This window comes from Corvus hawaiiensis, chromosome 7 (genome assembly GCF_020740725.1).
Source record: "Corvus hawaiiensis isolate bCorHaw1 chromosome 7, bCorHaw1.pri.cur, whole genome shotgun sequence".
NCBI classification, from domain to species: Eukaryota; Metazoa; Chordata; class Aves; order Passeriformes; family Corvidae; genus Corvus; species Corvus hawaiiensis.
Window position 1 is genome coordinate 11,594,840 of NC_063219.1, and position 23,061 is coordinate 11,617,900.

At 41.0% G+C, this 23,061-nt stretch overlaps 2 protein-coding genes across 3 annotated transcripts; both read right to left on the bottom strand.

Annotated features, from left to right (window-relative positions):
- Nucleotides 1–1,481: 1,481 nt before the first annotated feature.
- On the bottom strand, nt 1,482–18,172 carry GTF3C3 (general transcription factor IIIC subunit 3). 2 transcript variants are annotated; one of them, XM_048309853.1, is made up of 19 exons: nt 18,005–18,172; nt 16,868–16,970; nt 15,620–15,819; nt 15,118–15,241; nt 14,423–14,614; nt 13,986–14,151; nt 13,290–13,437; nt 12,189–12,261; nt 11,059–11,145; nt 9,938–10,041; nt 9,167–9,338; nt 8,519–8,721; nt 7,846–7,947; nt 6,817–6,952; nt 5,934–6,171; nt 5,381–5,571; nt 4,622–4,746; nt 3,211–3,363; nt 1,482–2,235 (listed from the first exon to the last, which is right to left on the bottom strand). In XM_048309853.1, exons 1-19 carry the CDS (start codon nt 18,101–18,103, stop codon nt 2,113–2,115), a joined length of 2,739 nt encoding a protein of 912 aa, XP_048165810.1. In that variant the 5' UTR covers nt 18,104–18,172; the 3' UTR covers nt 1,482–2,112. The 2 variants fall into 2 exon arrangements, with proteins under 2 accessions (XP_048165810.1, XP_048165811.1); XM_048309854.1 differs by lacking the exons at nt 1,482–2,235; nt 3,211–3,363; nt 4,622–4,746; nt 5,381–5,571; nt 6,817–6,952 and having other exon boundaries at nt 6,058–6,171.
- An 876-nt stretch (nt 18,173–19,048) lies between these two features.
- On the bottom strand, nt 19,049–22,989 carry C7H2orf66 (chromosome 7 C2orf66 homolog). Its single transcript, XM_048308760.1, has 4 exons — nt 21,947–22,989; nt 21,338–21,480; nt 20,291–20,491; nt 19,049–19,294 (listed from the first exon to the last, which is right to left on the bottom strand). Exons 2-3 carry the CDS (start codon nt 21,458–21,460, stop codon nt 20,309–20,311), a joined length of 306 nt encoding a protein of 101 aa, XP_048164717.1. The 5' UTR covers nt 21,461–21,480; nt 21,947–22,989; the 3' UTR covers nt 19,049–19,294; nt 20,291–20,308.
- Nucleotides 22,990–23,061: the final 72 nt, after the last annotated feature.

Here is a 23,061-nt window from a genome sequence, read left to right on the forward strand (position 1 = left end):
TTTAGAGATGTCAGTATTAAACTGCTGAAACTTCATCTCTTCTTCAGTAATGACAAAGATTCCCCAAAGAGTCATCAGCTTCATAAAACAGCACATCTTTTCCCAAGAGAAAAAGCAAGGAGCCTCCCCCTCATACCTTCCTGGACACACAGGGCAAAGACCAGACCTCCAGCTCACCCCTGGAGAGGCCCACGTGAGCTGTGCAGGAAATGAGCTCATCTGACTGGGTGATTCCCAGCCCTGGGAGAGCATCACCTGCTGCCAGGAGACTCCCTGCTAGCACCCAGGTGTGGAAGAATCTGGCACTTTACTTGGTCTGACAGTTAGATAGGTGGGAATTGCTGAGACCACCTGCAGGTAAAAGGTGCTCACAGGGCACCCATCTATAGGGAACCTAGGAATTCTTGTTTAAACCCTAACATCTGATTTGAATTAACTCAGACCTCTTACATTGTCTTTTTGACTCAGGCTCTTTGCATTATGAGGCTGATATTAAAACTACTATTTATAACAAAACAATTCTTTATTTATAATCACTGTAAACCGTCTGCTGTTGATATGTTACGTGTTTGCTTTCATCCCTTCTCTTTCACCAGCTTTAGACTGAGGCCTGGCAGGTGCTATCAAAACAAACACTGGTTTGCAGAGGGTTCAGGTGAATTACTGAAGACAGAGTCATGTGCCTGTGGCTGGGTGCTGACGTGACAGGGGCAGGGAGGAACTGGCAGGACTGGCTGCTTATAATGGGAGATGATATCTGGGTCATGAGAGAACATAAGCCAGGGGCTATTTTAGAAGCATAGAAGGAATTCATTAGGTGTGTGATGTTACACCACACATCACCTTACCTTCGTAAGAATTAGTGGAATTAATTCAACCTATCCTACTGTGGAACAACAGACTGTGGAAAGAGTAGTTAGAGCAGGAGACTTACATCATAACATGCTGAAGATGATTACAACATGGACAGTTTTCAAGACCAAAGATCAGCTCATCTTCATCATGGCCTACTCTTTCACGTAGTGTCAGTACAACCTGGCTCCAGGACAGGTGGTGTTGCACCCTGACCTGCTTCAGCAGAGCTGTTCATCACCTCCTCTGTGATCCATGGCACTATTGTTTCTGTGGGACTGATACATGTTATTTGTGATACTTGTTTAGTATAGTAGGGAGAAAAGTCTTGCGTGCCTCTGGAGCCTAGAGGTAACCCAAGGACACTCTGGAATTGTCTCATTCTGCTCCTCCAGAAATTTGGCCCTAAACTGCAATTTATATGGTAGGACTCCAGACTAATTCAAGAGCCTCTCTCCCTTGAGGCAAATGGCTGTTCTGAGGACAACGGGGTTGGCTGAGCACACCAGCAAAACTAAACAAACCTGAGCTTCATTAAATTGTGCTGCTGAAAATTAGGTGTATGCCATATGGCTTTAGGTTTGTCCTATTCAGTAGGATATATGTTAGCTGAGGATAAGTAAACATCATTAACTTCAGAATTTTTATTAACAAGTTCAGAAAAATAACAAAAGTCACATTGATTGCAGTAGAACAAAGATCAATCCCCTTCAAATACAAAAACTGCTAGGAATATGAACTCCTAGACAATTCTGAGTATTTTAAAGATCCTGAAATACTCAATTCTTCATCCTCTAGGATGGTTCTATATTATTGTAACTTAATGCTGCACATTAAAAAACCCTCATCACCAGTGCATGTGGCTTCTTCAGCAACCTCACTGGTAATGAGTTGAAATACTGCACATTGTACATTTCCCTCCCACCCCCAAAAAGCCCTCAGCAAATCACTCTGGGCCTCAGTTTTCACTGTCTGACTCTATATACAAGACTGAATATCAGTTTAGAGAGCAGTGCACCAAAGGAGAAGATCTAAAAGCAGCCACTCGTGAGCATGTCAGGGGTGTGCTCAGAATGCCCAGTTCCCATCCACATGTGGTACAGTGCAAATGGCAGAACCAGAAGTCCACAAAGCCACAATACAGCACCAGCCACATCTCTGACTGTCTGCAGAAAAAGTTGTACTTAAAACCAGCTTCCCCAGCACTGCATAATGCAAAGGTCAATCCAAAGGGTATCAATTCCACCTGCACAAACCTCATCACACAACTGCATAGGTATACAACATCTTCTGAGCCATTCTGGTGTTCCCACTGCTCTGGTAAATGAGCGACAAGTTAAAGGCAGTATCTCTTCTCAGGTCTGTCTGATCGGTTTCTATTCCCTGTAAAAATAATTATTAATAAAAGTTATCAATATGCAAAACCAGTATAAAACTGAAACATGAGTAGCCATTACAGTGCAATCAAATTACATATTCATGGCTAATAAAGGCTTTCAGCTGTATGGAAACAGAACAAGTATTACTTGTGCTCTCCCTCTTTAAGGAGTTTCACATCATGTTGTTAATCACCTAAGTTATAAAATTATACACTCAGAACATTAGCTGTTAGTTAAATAGCCAGCTCATAAACCCAGGAAACTACTACCTTAATTTGTCTTTGCATGCAAAGTATTTGTTTCTCCAACCAGAATGTGAATACTGCCTGCATCTTTTACATGGTCACAAGACTGCTGCTCTGAACTCCCAGGGCTGACTAACACAGCTCTTACTTTAAAACCCTGCCCGTTTTCTAAACACACTTGCAATGTTTCTACCTACCCGTGCTACAGCTAGGCAAAAACTTTCTCTCAGACCAGACTTCTAAATGTATGACATGTCAATTAGGATTCAATACAGATCAATTAGAATTAAACCATGGCTCAGATGCAATTAGGCATTCCTAATACTGGTCCATCTTGCTCCAGCATGCTGTTTTATAGCATGGGTGAGTATATAACTTCCAGTTATATAAATTATAATTTATTATATAAATTATAACTTCCAGTTATAATTTATTGCATGTAATATATAGAAAAGTCAGCTACTTAATCAGGTAAAGCTGTTTAGCAATCCTTTTTGCTGCTGCTTCAGCCTGTGAGTAAATCCTTCAAGATTCATAAAACTTTGAACTTAACACATGCTTAAATGTATTATCAGGTGACAATGAGATCTGGGCTTCCAACAACAAGGAATGAAAGTAGAAATTGAAGGAGATGCATCTACACAGATTTTAAGTGTAAAATCTTATTATGACTACGGAATTCTTCACATTTACCTGACTTTATTCTCTGTCCATAACTTACAAAGTTACAGTACCTCTAAGGTGAGGGGAGGAAGTTCAAGTACTCTTTGGTAATAGTGGATGGCCAGGTGCAGCAATCCCAGCTGGTGCAGGCCACGGCCGAGGTTGTAGAAAGACTCCTGACAGGGTCCGCGCAGGTCCAAGTAGCGGTGAAGGAAGGAGAATCCCTGTAAGAGAAATCGAGCACACAATTTTTTCCTCCCCTCCCGTGCATTTTGTTTTGTTACCACTTTGGAGTGTGATGATTCTGTTGTAAATAGAGGACCTTCTTTCTAGGGACCATGTTGGTAATCAGAGAAGGTACCTCCTTCAATAGAAGGAATTAGTTCAGACACAAGCAGCTAATGATCATAATTTAGGTCATCAGTAGGTCACTGTGGTTGAATTACTAATTAACTACCATAGCAGCAAGAAATGATGTAAAATCGCTGAGTATAGTAAGCAGGAAATGAGGAGAGCAGAGAACTGTATTGCCAGGGGGTAACATAAATAGGACATTGTTCAAGTATGCTGTAAAAGGAGAACAGGGCAGGCCCTTTAAGCAAGGCAGGCTGGTTACAGAAAAAAAAGTGGATAAAAATACTAAAATTAGGCCAAAGTTTGCAAGTTCAAAATGTCTTGAAGTTGGACACGGTCATAACTGGTTTTGTATTAGAGTAGTTGGGGACCTGTAGCTTTTGTCAAGATCAGTGCAAGCTTCAGTCTTTCAGCAATTTCAGAAGACACGAGAGCCCAGGATCCTCATCATATTGCGCTGACTCTGAGCTCAGCAGCTACAGGAATTAAAAGGTATTTCAAGTTAATGAAAATACTTGGTGGAAAGTAGAGGAAATTACTTTCAAGATTCTGTTTGGGAATACTCAGTCCGTGGTTTGTAACTGGATCTTGCAGATGAAAAGAAAAATGCAAATAAGGAAGCTGAAAATTTGAGGATAGCCTAAATTGGAGCTTACAAGATCTTTACAAAGAGAGCTGTAAGAGGCACCTAAAAGTGGAAAAGGAAGACAAGGGAAAAAAAACCACTTTCTAAGCCTGTAAAATTTACTTCAACAATGCAGTGTATGAGGCATATCTACGAAGGGCATGTGGCATAGATTCCACTCTACAGCAAGGCAGGCCAAGAAAAATTTCAAAGAAAATCCAGATTACAGCCACCAAGAAATCAGTAACATTTTCACAAACACCTGGCAGCTGTTAACATCAATGTGAGTAACAAGCTACCTTTACCCATAAGGAGAGGAGGTTCAGATGGTGTAACTATAGTTCAAAAGCACATTCATCTGTGCTCATGTTTTGCCACTTCCCTCTTTTGAAATGCCATCTTAATTATGAAAAATTATTTAAACAGAGTGTGTTGTAGCCATAACCATCTGCAAGATACAAAGCCAGGAAACACTGTGGGTAACAATAATCACACTGCCTCACCTGTACTAGAAGAGCATGCCTTTTCAGCACATATTTCTGAGAGGCCATGTGGATGAAAGTCAGGCCAATACAAAGACTGTACAAAGGCTCGTCTGGGTTTGCACGGAACGCTTGCACATACTGACCTAAAACCAAATAAATGAATCAAGATGTTGGTTGTGAAAAGCATTCCGTAAGAATTTAAGGGCAAGAGAGAAATCTTTGAATTAGAAGTGTGAACTAAGAAAAGAAACAGTTTAATATACCTACATCAAAATACACAGGAAAAAACAGGGAATAAAATTGTGTATTTTCAGCACCCACTGGATTCTGAAGGAAGAATGCAGATTGTGATGCAAAAATGGAAGCAGAAAACAATCAGACACAGAAGGCACACAAGGTCCTTGCTGGGATTTAAATGTGACATTTGGAGGGCTTGACTGAAAGCCATAGGTTTACTTCAAAGGCTTGCTTAAAACATGCAACCAGCTGTATTTGCTGTTTAAATTGGGCTGGTTCTGTCCTTATTATCATCATTAGCCTCCAATTATCTTTGCAACTTAGTTATATTTGCAATGTGCGCTAAACTTGAAACATGCCAGCTTAATTTTTATTAGCAAAATTCTTCAGCAATGCTCTGATTTGTGTACAGAATAATTAAAGCACCAGACTAGCATTGTGAACCTATAATTTTCTGATGAAAAAAAACCCCCCGATCTTTCTCTTTTTATAAACTTTCACTTGGTCTATTTGTTGATATTAGAACATGAAAGATATTACCAAGAGCATGCTTGAAACTGCCAGACACAAAGGCATTGTGCCCATTGAGGACACACAGCACGTGATTGTCAGGATTTTTCAGCATCAGGCGGAGACAAAAGCGATGGTGACGGACATCCTGAGACTGCATAGTGACTTGATTGAAGATGTTCCACAGCTGGGGCTTATTGACATTTTCCATTACCATGATTCTACAGAATGAGAAGTATGCCAGAAATTAGTAAATGCTGTGTAGTCAATACTGTAATTTTCAAAAAAATCTCAGCAGTTCAGGGAAGATTACGAAGAACAGACACTCAAAGAGAAGGTCAGTGACTGAGGCAAAGATGAGAGTGAAAACCAGAACCAATGGTTCTGGCCAAACCAATCAACCAGCCTATTCCATTGTGCATTTCTGGAATGTGAGGCTATCAGAAAGCTCCTTCAGTTTCTCTCTTTTAGCCAAGGCTGAAAAGCATCAGCCTGCCCCCTTCAGCAGTATCATCGGAAGTATGACTACAGCCTCAGTGGAGGCAATTACAGCACAGGCTGCTCTGCCTTCTCAGTAGCACACCTGATATAGTTGTAAGCTTTTCTGAAGTTCTTGTCCAGAATTGCAGCAGAGAGCCCAAAGTACTCCAGCTCCTTGCGCTTTTGTCTATCCTCGTAGAATGAGTAATATTCCAGTGAGGAATCCACAAGTAGCTCTGCCTCCTTGTACCGGGAGAGGTCACACAAGGCATAAATAGCCTTCAGGAGGAGGTTCCACCAGTCATCTTTTGTCAGAACGCTTGTGAGAACAGCAAAAATTGCTAAACATATTGGAGCCAGAAAGTTGAGAAAAATTAGAAGAAATATAAATTTTTACAAAATAGATGCATACATCAAACTGGTATTTTCAAAGACGTTGTAGCACTAAGAGCTAATACGAAGTATTTACTTTTTCTCAGTTTAAGGGCAGTTTGTAGAACTCCAGCAAAAACCACAATGTGGGAACAAAGGGCAAACAATACACCCAGTTCAAGCTGTAAACATACTACATGAATGCAATGAAGTTACTCTCCCTAATTTATCAAGCAGCGCTTACGAACGTGTAGTCTGGCTCAAGTAAGCCTGGGCCAGCTAAAAAAATCACACCACCTTTAAAATATATTTGTATTACGTTCTAGATTTGAGTGTATGGTATTTGCCCTGAGGAGAATGTTGGCCCACAAAATCTCTAGAGGCCCTTCTCAATATGAATTATTCTGTTATCTTACTATTTTTCTCTGAATGGGGACTGTTCCCTTAAGACATATTATCTTCAGTTTTGCTGCCTTCTTTGCCCTAGAAATAAAGCAATGTTAACATGAACTGCATGGATTTAGCATGCAAAATAGTAACATTTCTATCATTTTTCAGAACTATGGAGTTCACCTTGTTGCTTTGTTTTTAATAAACAATCTGTGATTTGTTACCTTTCGCATCGCAATTTGCTGTCTCTTGGTCATCATTGTCAGAAATTTTATCCCTCGACACCTTAATAAGATAGAGGTGTCTCTCTCCAGATTTGGAACTAGATATCAAACACACTTGAGCTCTGCTCATTGCTACCTAGAAACAAATTTAAGGGCAGCATTTCAGATTACAATATAACATCCTACGACAAAGGCAGCTTTATGGCCAATCCATCTTGCTCATGTTGCATCCCAAAACAGTCTGTGACACCACAATACAGCAAGATCGCGAGAGAGAACATTCCCAACATCATCTCTGCCTTGTCTCTTGCTGCAGTGTGAACTGGGCTATGCAAAAGCAAGATACAAACCCTTTAAGCTACTTAAAAAGATTTCTCCTGGGATTGGAACATCCCTAGGCATATTGAAATCAAGACTCTTTGCACAGAGGTATAAGAAGAACAATGCTTTTCTCTATCAGTTTCAGACATATGTGAATAGTCAGCTATTCAACCAGTATAATACAATAGTCAAGGTGCTGAGCAGGTGGATAAAATGGAGGTCTAAACAGTCCCTTCACTCACTCCCTATTTAAAAATAAACAAAAAACAATTAACACAAAACCACCACCACTGTATTAACTGGCTAAACAAATTCTTGTTTTGTCATTTATCACAAGAAAATAAGACAAAAAAGAAATTAAAAAGAAAATTCTTGAAATAGAAGCCAGTATTAACACCTCAAAAAAGCTCTGTGCTGAGAGCTAAAAAGGCAAGAAGCAGCTTTAGAATTCAGTGGGCTCTAAGTACACTGAGAACAGGGAGTTGAAGTCACTCTATCAATTATACATACAAATAGTCCTCTGTTCTAAACACTACAGGCAGGAACACCAGTACTGCAGGCTAGCTGCAAGATTACTAGCTAACAGGATTATGAAACCATTTACATATGAAAGCCCACTAGCTTTCCTCCTGAGTTCATCTGTTGTTTGTCTTGACCCAAGTCACAGCTGTCCAATTGCTTACAGTGCAGCTGGAAAGATTGGCTTACCTTCAGCAGCATTGCCAGCATTGTGAGCAACGTATCAATGTAACCATACATTTTGCCTTGGGAATACAACAGTGTGGAGCGATGGAGAAGTAGCTTTAATTCCTGGACAACAGTGAACATTATTATTCAACCTCTTGCACAGAGAGTGAGTTTACAAAACAAACAATTTTGACTCAGTACTAATAGGACTGTAAAAGCTTCCAGAAAGCTGTAAGAATCTGTAGCAGCAGGTAAGCTTTCCCTAACTGCTCTCAGGAGTTACTGTTCCAAATTCTCCAATTTCAGAGAAATTTGGCATGACTCTTACCTATGGTGAAGGTGCTTCTAGAGAGGGGATTCAGAACCTCTGCTTACAAAGAGGCCAAACCATGTAGCTCACATGTACCAACTGCTGATCAACTTGATGTAGAGTGAGTGGTGTCACAACTGACTCGGTGGCCAAAAGCTTGTGCGTTGCACAGGAGTTATCAGGTGGGACAGGGGAAATGCTGAGGGACTGGTCATGGAGAGTGTCAGGAGCACGTGTCCCTGATGCTGTAATGAATCAGTCACTCTGCAAGCTCACCATGGGGAAATAAGTCTGAATCCCTGGTCCTATGCAGACATCTTGGACTACTAGCACAGTTTGGCAGGATAATATATCCTAAACAGAAGCACAGAACACTTTGCCCACCTGCTGTGCAGCATTAGCATCCTGAGCCAGTGTATCTGGGTCATACATTGGTTCCAGAGCCTCCAGAGCTTTCTCAGGTCGGCCCAGCTGCTGCTGAAGTGTTGAAAGTGAGATTCTTGCATCAAGATGCAAAGGAGCAAGATCAACAACCTTGGCATAGCTCTCTGCAGCACGCTCCATGTGTCCCAAAGCCTTCAAGCACTCTAGAAATACCATAAACAACACAACACATTTAAGTGGCAGAAAAAGAAGATTTCAAAGTTTGCAAGTAAGTTAACATACCTTTTTAGTAAAACCATCCAAAACATGTATTTTTAACTGAAAATATTCAGATATATGCACTATGTAGCCACAGTTTCACTTCAAACATCAGTTGATACACAATGACATGCAGAATAGACGCTGCTTCACTTACATGAACACGAACTACTTTTAGCTGACGTAAATTTCAGTGTACATGAAGACCAAAAAAATGCTATGCTTGACAGAATTGTCATGATAAACTTCAATTATAGCTCTGCAAATACCAGTTATCATTCAACAGTCAATCTAAAATTCCTGTGATCTTGGATAAAGGTCACTGGATATGCTCAGCATCGTATTATCATCTCTCAGTCCCCCATGTTCAGCAGTCCTGCCTCTTCTCACCCGCGTGCCGAAGCCACACAACAGCCAGGTTGTATCGTTCTGAACAGACAAGGGAACTCAGGAGAGGCAGTGCTGAGTTGTATTCTCCAACATCCAAAAATGCCTCTGCGACATCCAAATACAAGTCACCCATTTCTTCTGGATTTTGTTCCACCAGAGTAGTCAAAAGAGGCTTAAAAAAACCATACAAACACTTAAAGCACAAATAATCATTGAGAACATTTCTTTAAGGCATGGTTATTGGAAGCTTACATTTTTATGCAATGATTTTTATTCTATTTGCATTCTGAACAATACTTCCTTTATTTAAATGTTAGTTTAGAAGTGAAAAATAAAAGATCTGAAATTCAGAATTCCTGAAAAAGCCACATTTTTCTATTCTAGATGTTTCACACATCCAGTGGGTTAAAGTGTTCATCAGTGAGGAGTGTCCTTTAAGAAAGAACAGTCTTCACATTTACTATGGCTTTAAAACAAAGTGAAAACATGTTCCTTAGTGTTCAACAACTTTGCAACGTGGTCCTGGGCCTGTCACAGCACACAGGCCATGACTTACTGTGCTTTAGTAGTATTTCCACTGGAGGCATAATTTCTAAGGACAAAGATATTTCCTCTGCTATTACAGGCCTGTGAGATTTCTCTCTTGGTGGGAGAGAGAAGCAAAAAATCTCCGCAGCTCCCTCAACCACTTCAGTCTATGAAAACAGGAACAATTACTTGCTTTTGTAATTTCTTAGAACATTCCCCCCTTCTGAGTTGGTTTCCACTTACACTGAGTGGCTCCAGGATGTTCAAGTGAATCAAGCACACCATCAGCTTGACTGTGATGTCTATGGGAACACCCTCAGGTATGCAGCAGCTGACCTTCTCCACAGCTGTAACAAGATAAAGAATTTCATTCTGAACTCAGAGGCTTTAACAAGCACTTCACAAGTACCACATCCCCTCCAGGCCATGTTCAGTTCCACTGAAGAAAATACTCTTATCAACTCTAGCAAATGTTTGTCTCCCCTTCTTTTTCTCCTCCTCTATCTTTTCCAAGAGTTGGAGCAACGTCTTCCTGCTGACTCTGAGACTAATAATTCCATGTGAGGTACCAAGTGCTGTCAGTCTGCATCGGCTTCAACAGCAGAATTCCACAGGATGTGCTTAGACCCTTTGCCTACTTAAGAGGTACTTGCTTAATAAAGCTTTCCTTTAACAATTTATGCACCTGTACCCTCTTCTCCTTGTTTTTTGTTGAAGGAAATGCCCTGTATTAAGGTTCTTTTTCTTGCTAAGCTAAGTCCTGTGTACCAGGCACTGCCTGAACACATTGTTAAACACATCACCTATAGAACTTCACACAACAGGTAGGCTGAATGCAATCTGATCAGAATGCAAACATGAGGCACAGTAGTTATCCATGACAATACCAGCAAATGAAAGGTCACACAATAGAATTCCATTATCATAGGCCCTTCACACAGAGCCATGACATCTCCTTAATTCCTGTTTAAGATCTCCTTCACTTCAGTGCTTACACCAGACATTCAGAGTGATTGCTAGAACCTGAGAAAACTGTGATTTCCAAACTAAGGTTTCCCTTTTACCTCCTACATCCCATTACTGCAAATCACACCATGCAGACTAATTCATCATTCTCTGAACACTGTAATACCCAGCACAAGGGTAGCTATTCACCTACTGATATATTTTTACAAAATGAAAAGTGTCTGGCTGGGTTAGAAGGAAATCCTGAGTAAGGGAAAAATGAAAATACAGAAGAATCCTTTTCTGGATGAAGCCCTGTTTCTGTGCTGCTACAAATCTCCCAGCTGTTATATGATTGCAAGCTGGTTCCTAAACATACGTTCACAGACTTGTATGAAATTAAAAATTAAATTACTTACCTGGAGCACTGGATTCAGCAACTGGATGACTTTGGTCGTCAGTCACTGCCTCCTGGCTTTCCTGAGTTTCTACCGCTGCACCTGTATCTTTTTTTAAAGATTATCAGATTAACCAGTAGCACCAGCTAAGCCAACAGTTACTTGCTTTTGAATCCATAATTGATTGGCAGCTTACTCTGAAAAGTGGACTGGGTTTTTCTTGGTTTGGTTTGGGGGTCTTTTGTGTTGTTATGCTTATTTTTTTTTTTTAAGGACAGCAGAGCAGGAAGCAATTATAAAAGTTACAAAAGGTACAAAGCAACAGAGGGTGGAAAACCAAGCTCTATTTTAGAAGCTTTCTCTTAACCACCTGCACACAGGAGGTAACTTGGAAACCCTGTGTTCTAATTCCTAGACTCATTATAGATTCATTTCTTATAAATTACCTGCTGAAAGTCTCCATCAGGACAGTTGTTCATAAATCAACTGTATTTTTACCTGTTCAATCAAAGCAGAAAGCCAACAGAAATATCTTATACCTATATTGGGTTTGAGTCAGATTGCTGAAACAATCACTTTAATCACAGAACAGACTGTCTGCTTACAGAGTTGGTGTGCTGTGTCCATTCTACAGCCTAAATAAGTATTTTCAGATGAAATTACTTTCATAAAGTAGGTTTCTCAAAGACAACCTATTTCATTAAATTACGAGCTAATATGCCTAGATTTCAGTTAGATGATTAGTAACAGATGCAGGATATATAAAGAACATTAGTCTTAGGTCAAAGGTTGATATTCTTGAGTACAGTTGCCACTAAACTCATCTTTTTAACTTTTTTTTTAGAAGCTATTTAGCTGGTAGAAATAGCTGGTCTGATGTAAACACTCAGAGGAATGTTTAGAACTTTAAAAGGCCTCCAGTTGCCTGGAAAGCCGTCCTTGTCTTCAATGAGTCAGCAGGGCTACGTGGACACCAGAGTAACTTCTTACAGCAAACTGAGGTTACGCCATGTAACTCACTAAGAGTACCACAAGTTTCAATAGAGAAAAGCCTGTCAACAAGGCAGCAAAATATACCCAGGAACTGAAAAGATAAAGGAAATATATCACATGAACAGCAGGGCCACAGTAACAACTTGACAGCTACTTACCCTTTTTCTCCTCAGTTGCACTTTTTTCTGGTACTTTTCTTTCAAGTACAATTCCTGTAAAATCTGTAATAACCTAAAACAGAAAAGTAACTTGGATCATTTCAAAGATTTAAAGCACAAATGGAGCAACCAGCCCACACGAGAGTTTTAGACATCACAGAAGTTATCAGAAGAGAAGCTGCATTCATCTACCCAAGTAGAACCTTCAAAAAGAAACAGGAAAACAGTTCTGTGACTACAGTTCTACTCTATTAATAAATGCGGTAGCTAAATACTGTCTACATAAAATTGACTGAATGATGTTTAAGGAGGGAAGAAGTCCAAAAAAAGGGTCAGAGGAATTGTTTGCAGGCTCATGACATTGTGCTCTGACAGAGAGAGAACTGAATAAAATCTAAAGGAGGAAAAAAAACCCCAAAGTAATTTAATATCAGCAAATAAAAATGTTTACAAGAAGAAGTCCCAACTTACAGGGTCTTTTCAATCTATCTTGGAAAGTATGACAATGGCCAAATACCAACATCTTCCCTCTCAAAGCCACATCAAAGCCAGTTGGAAATATGCCTCAAAAGTGAGAATTAACAAATTTGGAGCAGATAAGCAATCTTCTCCAATTCCTGATGCCTTAGAGTCAAGATGTATTGTCTTTCTGGAATGTATCCTTAGTGCTTAATGCACAAATTATTAGTTGTAACACAAGTCTGCCAGATAAAGCACAACAGTCTGAATTTGAACCTTCAAAGCATTCAGTGTCATGATTTTAACCTTCCACTTAGAGAATGACCTTTGCTGGTATTACTCACAAAACCAGCCTGAAGGTCTCTGGCTACTAAGATTCCGTCCACTATAGAGAAGGAGCGGAAGGATCCTAAAATTTTAAACCTCAAACAACATACAAGTCTATTGCCTCTCAATTTATTAAATCCATCCATTAATTTAGATGCTAATTACTACAGAACTAGTAGCAAGCAGTCTGTGTCTGATGAGCTCTATCTTTATAGAAGCAGGACCCTATTTCAGCACTGCAGGAACATAAACTATCTGTTCTGGCAGGCAAAGGGGTGCCGAAAATGACAGCCAAAGGCACTCAGCTGTCCGTACCGCCAGAGCTTTGTCGTACTGCTTGGAGGAGATGTACAGTTCAGCTGCAATGTTAACATCCTCCATGGACACAAGGCTCTGGTGTTTGGTAAAGGCCTCTTCTACTATCTCAATAGCAGAGGTCACATCATTGGCTTCATAGTAACTCCTATAAAACACAGATAAGAGATACCAGGTGTTTGACATAACTGACAATATGTATTTTGAACAGAAGCAAAAGGATTCTCATATTTCTCTTATTTTTGCTTATTAGCAAAGATTTTCATTAGCAAGTGGATGTTATAAAAGACAGTGAGAAAGGCGGGGGTTTCCTTTCCTTACAGTTGCTGACAATTTTTACATATTTCAAATAATTAACAATTCTTTTCCTCCCCTATTTGTTAGGACATTACTGCAGTTCTTGTCACAGTCTCCCCCACTGGAGCCAGGCATCAATCATGTACCACATTAACCTGGTTTCAGAAACCTTCACTAATAATATTGTTATAATACATATCCTTGCATTTTTTGGTACATTTCACAAACTCGAAGATCAAAAGACCTTAAACTGTTTTGAAACAGGCCAATAACAGCTTTCCACAAGAAATGATACAAAGTAGTTAACAAGGTAGTAAAGTCTACTGTGGGAGAGCTACACACTTGAAGCACCAGCCTCCTCTGGCAAAGCAAATCCCAGTGTTTGCAAACCCAACTCACTTGGCCATGTCTCGGGCCAGCTGCATGAAGCGTTCCCCGTCAGAGGGAGCCAGGAGGTTCAGGATGCGCCGGTAGCCATCCATGGCCATCTTGTGTTCCCCCAGCTGCTCGTACAGGCTGGATCTCTCCCACAGGTAGCGCACATTGGTCGGGTCATATTTCAGAGCTACAGGAACAAGCAGCAGCATATGAGAAGCTTAGGAAAAGGCCATAGTGCATTTCACATTCATTTCCTTGATTCATATTAATGGACATGCACAAGGTTTTTGCAAGGGCATCCTATATTACAGATTCATTAATCTTTTATCAAAGTCCAGACAGAGGTATCAGAATCTTAGCACCCTGAAGCAAACTAAACTAGAAAGGAGAAGAAAACAAAATTATTGCCATTAGCACCTAGCATTAATTTTAAATTATTAAAATGTTTGCTACACTACCTTTTGTGTAGCAGAAAACAGCCTGTTTAATATTGTCCTGCTCCAGTGACATTTCTGCCAGTCTAACCCACTCCTCAGTATTGCTAGGATTTAAGTGAGCTGCAATCAGTCCAAACTGTAGTGACTTCTCCATATCACCCTGGTCTTCATAGATCATGGCAAGAGTGGAAAATGGCTCGTGAGCAAGAGGAGCTGTGAAAAGACAAAAAGAATGACTAAGATTTATTGTTTAAAATCCACACTGGAAACACACAACTTTCTCAAAGAACAGGTATCAGAATTATATAAAACACCTGCATGTGCTGTTTAAATTCAGGAAAAACTTGCAGACAAGTTTCTGATTCACTTCTATAAATTATTTAACAGCCTGACTGAATCTAACAACAACCACTTATAATATTATTCTACACTGTAAGTCATGCTGATGCTTATACTCTGCATCTACAAAGACAATAAAAGCAAACTCTGTAAAGCTAAGCCAAGGCCCAGGCCTCTGCAGAACTGGGGTGCTAGTTCCTTTTTATAAGCAAATAAATAAAGGAAATGCACCACTTATTCTTAATTCTGCTCCTTATACCCTGACTTTGCTTGTACTGTTTATTTTCATCTTCAGTGAAGCCACACTGAATCCTCCTCCTGCACATAGAAATTTCACCCCATCCTTAAAGCCCAAAAGTTTGCCCGTTCTCCCATACCTTGCCGAATGATTTCCATGCACATCAGAATGGCCTCCTCACGCTCTCCTCGAGCGAACCTGATGTTGGCCTCTCCCATCAGACCCCTCAAGGCACGAGGAAGTTTGCTGCGAGGTCTTTTCTCCTAAATGGAAAAGGGATGCTATTTCTGCCCAAGGTTAAGTTGTGCCCAAATTCAGGAGACATCCTGTTGTGCTTAACACCACCTAACACCAAGCTGTTTAAGTACTAGTGATATTAAATGACTGACCAAAAGACTTGCTAATGTTCGTAGTTTTCTGACACTGGAAAAACTGGTTTCATTATTTCTGAAAGCTTTCAAACAGTAAATTACAGCGATTTTATGAAAACCAAGGACAGCATAACAAACACCAGCATAAGCAGGATTATCCTACATGGAACAATTTTCAGGTAAATTTCTCAGCAAGTAGCTAAAAGTCACACAAAGTGGCATTTATGGACAGGAGACACAGGGAAGTTACATGAAAGTTTAAATACTTGCTTTCATCATTTTCTTGGTCTCTCGATTAAGAACCATCTCCAAAACGAAAACATCTCCAGCTGTAGGCTGCTCAGTAGTTTCTTCTTCCTCTTCTTCTTCTTCTTCTTCCTCCTCCTCATCATCCTCCTCCTCTTCATTTTCCCCAAGCATGGATGCAAAGACCCGATGAACAGATTTACTGACCCCATCTGCTGTTTCTCCTGGTTGAGAAAGAAGCAAAATAGGTTTACGATATAATGAAGAGGACATGCTGCTTATCTGGATAAGTGCAGAGAAAACAGCAGCCCACTTGAAGCAGCTATTCTGTAAGAATGCTGCCTGCAGAAATGCAGAAAAACTATTAGCCGCCTCTTTGGTTTTAAAGCTCTGCATTACTCATCACCAGTGCTTGGTATAGCCCAGCCTGTAAGATCTTTTGATATCAGAAATGAAAGCATGGAGGAACACACAGAATGAAGCAACAGTTTAATCAACATTTTTCTCAATCCAGAAGATTAAGCTATTTTCAAGCACTGAGCTGGCTGGCTGCTTCTTTTCAGCTGAAGAGGCTGTAAGTGAGCAGAGAATTCTACTACACAACAATCCAACAACCAATTTTTAAAAGTAATTTAAAACGAGATCTTGCAACCATTCCATCCATGACAAGTGTAAATGCAAAACCCAGATTATTTCTCTGGAGAAAGAACAGAATTCTTTAAAATAAATAAGAAAATTATGCTAAGTACTTGGAATAAATATGCTTAATGCATGTATATTTTTTAAATCTCATATTTTTTATTTACAACTTCTCATTATGAAGTTAACCCAAGGTTATAACTGTCCACAGATCTATATGCAAAACTCCAAATATACAGGGCTCAAAGGTTTGAGCTGGGGGATTGGGCACCTAAAGATTTGATAAAAAAGTAACGACAGTATCAAGTTGGGACTGAAAAACAAATCTATCATGTACTGCCTGCACAGGAGAGGGACTTGGGGACTACACCTGGGTTTATGTTGTTTTTTTCAACTTGGGTATGTTTGGTTATTCTTATTCTGACTTGGATATTAAGCATCTAAACACAAGGCTTTTCTTCCCCTGCCCCTATCTAAAAAAACCTTATTCATTAATTTAATCTCCCTTTTATTTCAGTCCCTTCAGAGACCAGAAGGGGAAAAATGGAGCCAGGTTTTTATGAAGTCAGTTCTCAAAGAGCAAATGCTTCCAATGCCTTTTCAAATACGAACGATTATGTTACAAACATCTACCGTCAGTTTCATCCCGACTTTGGGATTTCCCAGATGCTTTTCTGGATGAAGATGGAGCCTCTACATCTTCCTCGTTTTCCTCAGCAGATGCATTTTCTCCCTCCTACACACACCAACAATATCAGTTAGTAGCTTTATAGTACAACTCATTTTTATTTCCCCATATATTTACAGTGACCATTTGGACCATGGCTTTCCAGCCTTTGTACCTCCAGTGAAACAGGTGGGATAAGCATGGTATTTTGAAGCAAATAAAACTTGCTTTCAAGATATTTATATTCTTATCAATGTGGGGTGACTCAGATGGTGAATGTTCACATTAGTTTTAACTGAAAAGACCAGTCCTTTGCTTATTTGGCATTATAGAGAGGTAAGATGACATGGTTGACTGTATTAGGGAAAAAAAAAAAAAAGTTATGTGTGACAAATCCTTCCAGAAGCCTGACTTTTTAAACACAAAACAAAATATCAAAATTGCACTCATTAATCCGGTAAGAATGCTGCCCTAGGATAATACTTATCCCTCCATGACAGCTGAGTTCTGCTGAATTTGCTCTCTGAAGACCAAGAAATGCGGAAACTCAGTAGCATTTTGACACAAAGGTAGCAAAGTTAAAGTAAACTGCAACACTCCGACAAATCATACAGATTTTCTCTTAATAACACCGCCTGCATACTGCCGGACACAAAGCTATGTCTCCCTATATTTACTGCTGCCACAAAGTCAAAGGAGGAGCCGCACTGGCTCTTCCCCTTAGACTTCACACAGATGCTGGCGGGGGAGCTGTAGCAGATAATCCGGAGGAGTCCATACCCAAACCCGCTCCTTGCTCCGACCCAAGCACCGATTACCCGCGGGGCGGGCGGCGCTGCCCAAGCGCTGCCGGGGCCGGCGCCTCCGCCCACAGCGGCGGGACCGCAGCGCCGCGTCCCGGGCTCTCCGCACACACCGCCTGCGCTGCCGCCATCTCACCGGCGCCTTCCTCGTGATCTGCACACAGAACTTCGCAGCTACGTGGCCTCAGAAGCAGAGAGCGTCAGCCCCCCCAGACACACAGAGCGGCGGTCCGTGCCCTGCCAGGTGCTGTCATGAGGGTGGCGGCCGGGCCGTGGGGCGGCCAAGCGGGGCAGACTCACCTTTTCGCGGCTCTTGCGCTCCTCGCGACGCTGCTCGAACTCCTCGAAGGAGATCTTCCCCTCCAGGTACTCGATCAGCTCCGGGCTGAAGCCCGACATGACCGCGGCACGGCTCGGCCCGGGGGAACTCTGCGGCAGGCACCGGGTCCGTCCCGCTATGGCGCCCGCCGCAGCCCGCGCCCGCACGCGCGAGTTCCGGGCGGCGGGTGCCGCGCTCGCCGCCTGTGCGGGGCCGCGCCCTGAGGGCGGGGGGCGGGAGGAAAGGGCCGGCAGCGAGCGGGGCAGGGCGGCTGCTATTGCCTCGGAAACTCCAGCGGAGAGGGGCTGTGTACCTGCACACACAGACGGGGCAGTTCTGACGGGGCAGAGCGGCTGCTATTGCCTCGGAAACTCCAGCGGAGAGGGGCTGTGTACCTGCACACACAGACGGGGCAGTTCTGACGGGGCAGAGCGGCTGCTATTGCCTCGGAAACTCCAGCGGAGAGGGGCTGTGTACCTGCACACACAGACGGGGCAGTTCTGACGGGGCAGAGCGGCTGCTATTGCCTCGGAAACTCCACCGCAGAGGGGCTGTGTACCTGCACACACAGACGGGGCAGTTCTGACGGGGCAGGGCGGCTGCTATTGCCTCGGAAACTCCAGCGGAGAGGGGCTGTGTACCTGCACACACAGACGGGGCAGTTCTGACGGGGCAGAGCGGCTGCTATTGCCTCGGAAACTCCAGCGGAGAGGGGCTGTGTACCTGCACACACAGACGGGGCAGTTCTGACGGGGCAGAGCGGCTGCTATTGCCTCGGAAACTCCAGCGGAGAGGGGCTGTGTACCTGCACACACAGACGGGGCAGTTCTGACCGGGGCAGCGTCAGAAATGGGCGTGCGGGGCCGCGGTGGGGCACAAGCAGCCGGAGGGCCGCCAAGAAAGGTGTTGTATCAAAAGAGGATCTGAAAAATCGTCACAGAACACCTTGGGACATCTCGTTCTAATAAACGGAAAGGGAACATTTATTTACCAGCTTTGAACAAAGACACTCGGCAGTACTTAAATGCACGCTGTTGCACTCTTCATTTATTCACACTTAAGCACAATTCTGCTCACAAACTCTAGTAGCCAAAGCACACACATTTGTCAATAGACAGAATCTGTGCTCATTACACCAGGACACCAGGTTCCATTGGTAGAAACGGTGACAATAAAGAAAATTTTGAAGTGTCAGGTAACAGTTAGAAAGTCAAAGCAGTAAGATTTTGCTGTGAAGGTTTACACTTGGCCTGGAGTTCTGAAGTTAATGCCTGAAAAAGATAAAAAAAAAAAAATACAAATACATGAGACAAATGCAGAAATAACCACCTGCAACCAAGGTATGATCCAAACCAAGACATGAAAACACCAGCTGAACCTCTGTTCCCAAAACAGTTCTGTACACTGAAAAGAACTGCCATGACCATCCTGAATTATGCAGGACAAAGAACTTCCAGCAATCCTTTTCTCACTGCTGCTGGGACTTAGAGTAGGGCATCCCATCTGAATTCCCTTTTCATTTATTTTTCATGCACAAAATACACATTCTACGGTGCTTTTTTCCTGGCATAAAAACGCAGCAAAAAGAGAATTTACTATTAAAATTTGAGTGCAGTCTTTATTATCGTTCATGATATGAAGAAAAATGGAGCTTCAATTTTGATTACAAGAAGAGGAGGAGTTAAGCAGGCTGAGAACAGGACAGAGCTGGAAGTCCTAAGCTGAATATTGAGTACAACTTATGCACTTTAAGATACTCAGCAAATCACCAAAATGCTTAGATTTAAATCTTACTGAAATTCTTAACTATTTGTAAACCAGAAGAAAACACTATTTACCTTGAATGTAAAAGATAATATATGCTTTGTTAGTGCAGTAATTTATGTCTAAATTAATTTTCTTAATATACATATATCACAAGAAACCATTAATCTCAATTTATAATCTGTTTTCAATTCCTTACATAAAACCTGCACCCCCTATTATCTGTACATTTTTAGAATTCTCCTCCATATGAAGGAGGGGAGAAAAAAAGAGAAAACAAAAAATCATGGTCTATATAGATTTGCACAAGCACCATGTGTTATTTTATCTAAGTGGTAATTACCTTGTAACTCTGCTTCAAGAATTTTAAAACCCACTTCGGGTAAGGGTTAAGGTACTACATTTTTAATTCCTTCTGAGAAAAAAGCTGCTTTTACACTTCAGTCAGAATCTTTCTCTTGGTTACACATAACAACATTAGAGCACAAGGCATCCTCTTTTACCTTTGTCAGCAGAATCTTTCAGCCTTTGAAATCATTCTGAAAAGATTTTTTCCTTTCTTCATAATCTGCAAATGCAGAAGCAATAGGATCTGAATAGAACATGACAGGCCTTGGTCCTTCATTGTTCACAGTGAAAGTAGCTGGGAACTTTCTGAGATCAAGACCCCTGCCCAAGAAGTAAGCCTGGAGAGTTCTGAAAAACTGAACATATTGCAGATGTGAAAATAGAGCACGACCAATGGAGATTAATTATTTCTACTGACACAAATTAGATGTAGTATTTGTTCCTTTGTGGGATGAAATCCTCTATTCTGATCATAAACTGATACAGTGTGGGCAACCTAATTCAGACATGTCCACTCCATCCATGGCTTGCACATCTTATGTGAAGTCAAAAAACCAGCAACTGTTTGCAGCTCATTTATGCTCCCCACTGAATCACAGGGGTTTGATATAACTGCATCCCTTGTAAAACAGGCACAGCCAAACCCCTGCTTAGAGCAAACAGACAGTTCTGTTAAACATTCCTCTAAGAGTCAGCAACAGTGGGCAATTGATTTGAAATTTAATGCTTCTTAAAACACTGAGGAAAAATTACAGGAAACTGATTCTTTCCCTTCACAAATTCTTTTTAAGACTGTGTAAATGTTCTCTAAGTGGTATTTTTGTAGCTGTCAGATGCAAACTTATTTGTACTTCCGTAAGATGAAACAACATGCAATCAGAGCACACATTTGAAAGAAACACAGTAATCATTCTTCTTCTGTTTCATAAAACAAGTAGCTGCATAATCAAAATAATTTTTTTAAAATGAAAGCTTCTGGGTGGAGATACAAGGAAGTTTTATGCACTGCTGTGCTCTGAGAATGCCTCCTCAGTTAAGGGGCACATCTTGACTGAGGAATGGTTATTGACTATACAAAGTGCACAGTTCCTGACATTACATCTAATGGGCCCCTCTTGTCTTTAAATTTAGAAGATGAGGAGTCTCTTGATGGAAAACAAAAAAACACATAGAGCTTCAGCTCACTTGAAACATTTCCTCACCAGGTCTCTGTTTCTGGGGTTATCAAGAGGCTTCCATTTTTCTTCTGGTTGGAAAGGAGCACTCTTTGCCAACCCTCTCACAGCCAATACTGTATATAGACCCAGGAGCAGCACTTTCCACATGCTGGAGATGAACAGACTGTCTGTAAGAAGGACAAACAGACACTCCTTAAACCTCACAGAGCTGTCACTGTAAACACGTAAATCCAAGGAAAATCTGCCTACTGCAGATTACATGCATGTACTTGGAAGAACAAATTATTCTAAACAAGTGTTTCCCATACCAAAGCTCTTTCTAGACACTGGACTCTCTTCTGAGGGACTAGTACAACACTCAACACAAAATATTACATTTGTAAGTTTACATTTATTACATACAGCCATTTTCAGTGGCTAATACAACATCAGAACTCTGTGTGCTCCACGGAGAATGCAAAAATCCAGAGAGCTCAATTTTTTAAACTGCATTAAATTAAATTTTACTACATATAATAATATGTGCAATGGTATTTAATAAAGCCTGGTCTAATATACTAGACACCCATTTCACAACTTGACTCAGGGGAGAAAAGAAATTCTCCCTCTCACATTCTTTAAAATAGAGCTTACCAGGGAATTTGGCTTTGGCTTGCCCCCTTCTTGCTTGGTCTCCTCGTAATCTGTGAACAACCTGATCTCTGCACTTATATTTCTAGTAGACTGTGGGTGGGTGTCAATGACGTTAGCAGGAGTTCAAAAATACAGTAATGATTCCATTTCCATCCATGACATAAAGACCCTTGAGAATTTCATCCCTGATACTCTTCAGACCTGTTGCTATCGAGCAGTGCACTACAAATTCCTCCTCATTCGTATTGCAGACAAGTGGTGGTAGGCATATAGTAAGTTTAAAACCATTCCCAGGAGAAATAGCACAGCTCTATCAAAATATTATTTTTAATTAAAAGTAATTAGCCATATCTCTAGAATGGTGACTAATGGTTTTAAAGAAAATGAGATATGGATCACTTTCTTGATGCTGGAAAAAGAGAGAGAAAAGTAATGTCTGTTTCAATATCCAAAATCATAACATTTTAATGGAAGCATTGCTTTCCTACCCTGATTTTATCAGCAATTAATATCCTCCTGTCACACTGGAAACTAAGGCAAAGGCTGCAAGCAGGACTCTGCTAATTGATCTTGGCCTTAGTGCATAGCATTCTTCATATCAGAGCTGCTCATATTTTTTGTTTATAATTTCACTGCACTCTTCTCTCCACTATATAGATGATACATGACTTAGTATCACATAAAATATATCCCGAAATAGACATGTTAAAATTAAAAATATTTGGCCATTACCTTACTGCAGAGTACAGATGTTTATTTCTGACTAGAAACTTTACATTTTTCTTTGGTTTAAATTTTGAAAGCAAAATAAAAACCTACCACCCCCCTTCCAGGAGGGTGAAGTTTTGGACATCCAAACATCTTTAGCAACACAGTAAACAAAGTCCTAGCAGTGTTATCTGCGTGACTACAGTAGTATAAAAAAATTCAGGACAATTTATCCAGCTTATTATTCTGCAGATCTGGACTTAAAAAAAATCATACACACAAAAAATAAAATCCATCAAGCACCATCAATTATGTTTTGTAACACTCAACTTCCAGACAATGAGTCCACTAAGAACAGAGCAGTAGCAGGAGAATAACTTGTAAAAAGGCAGGCCTCAGCATAAGGG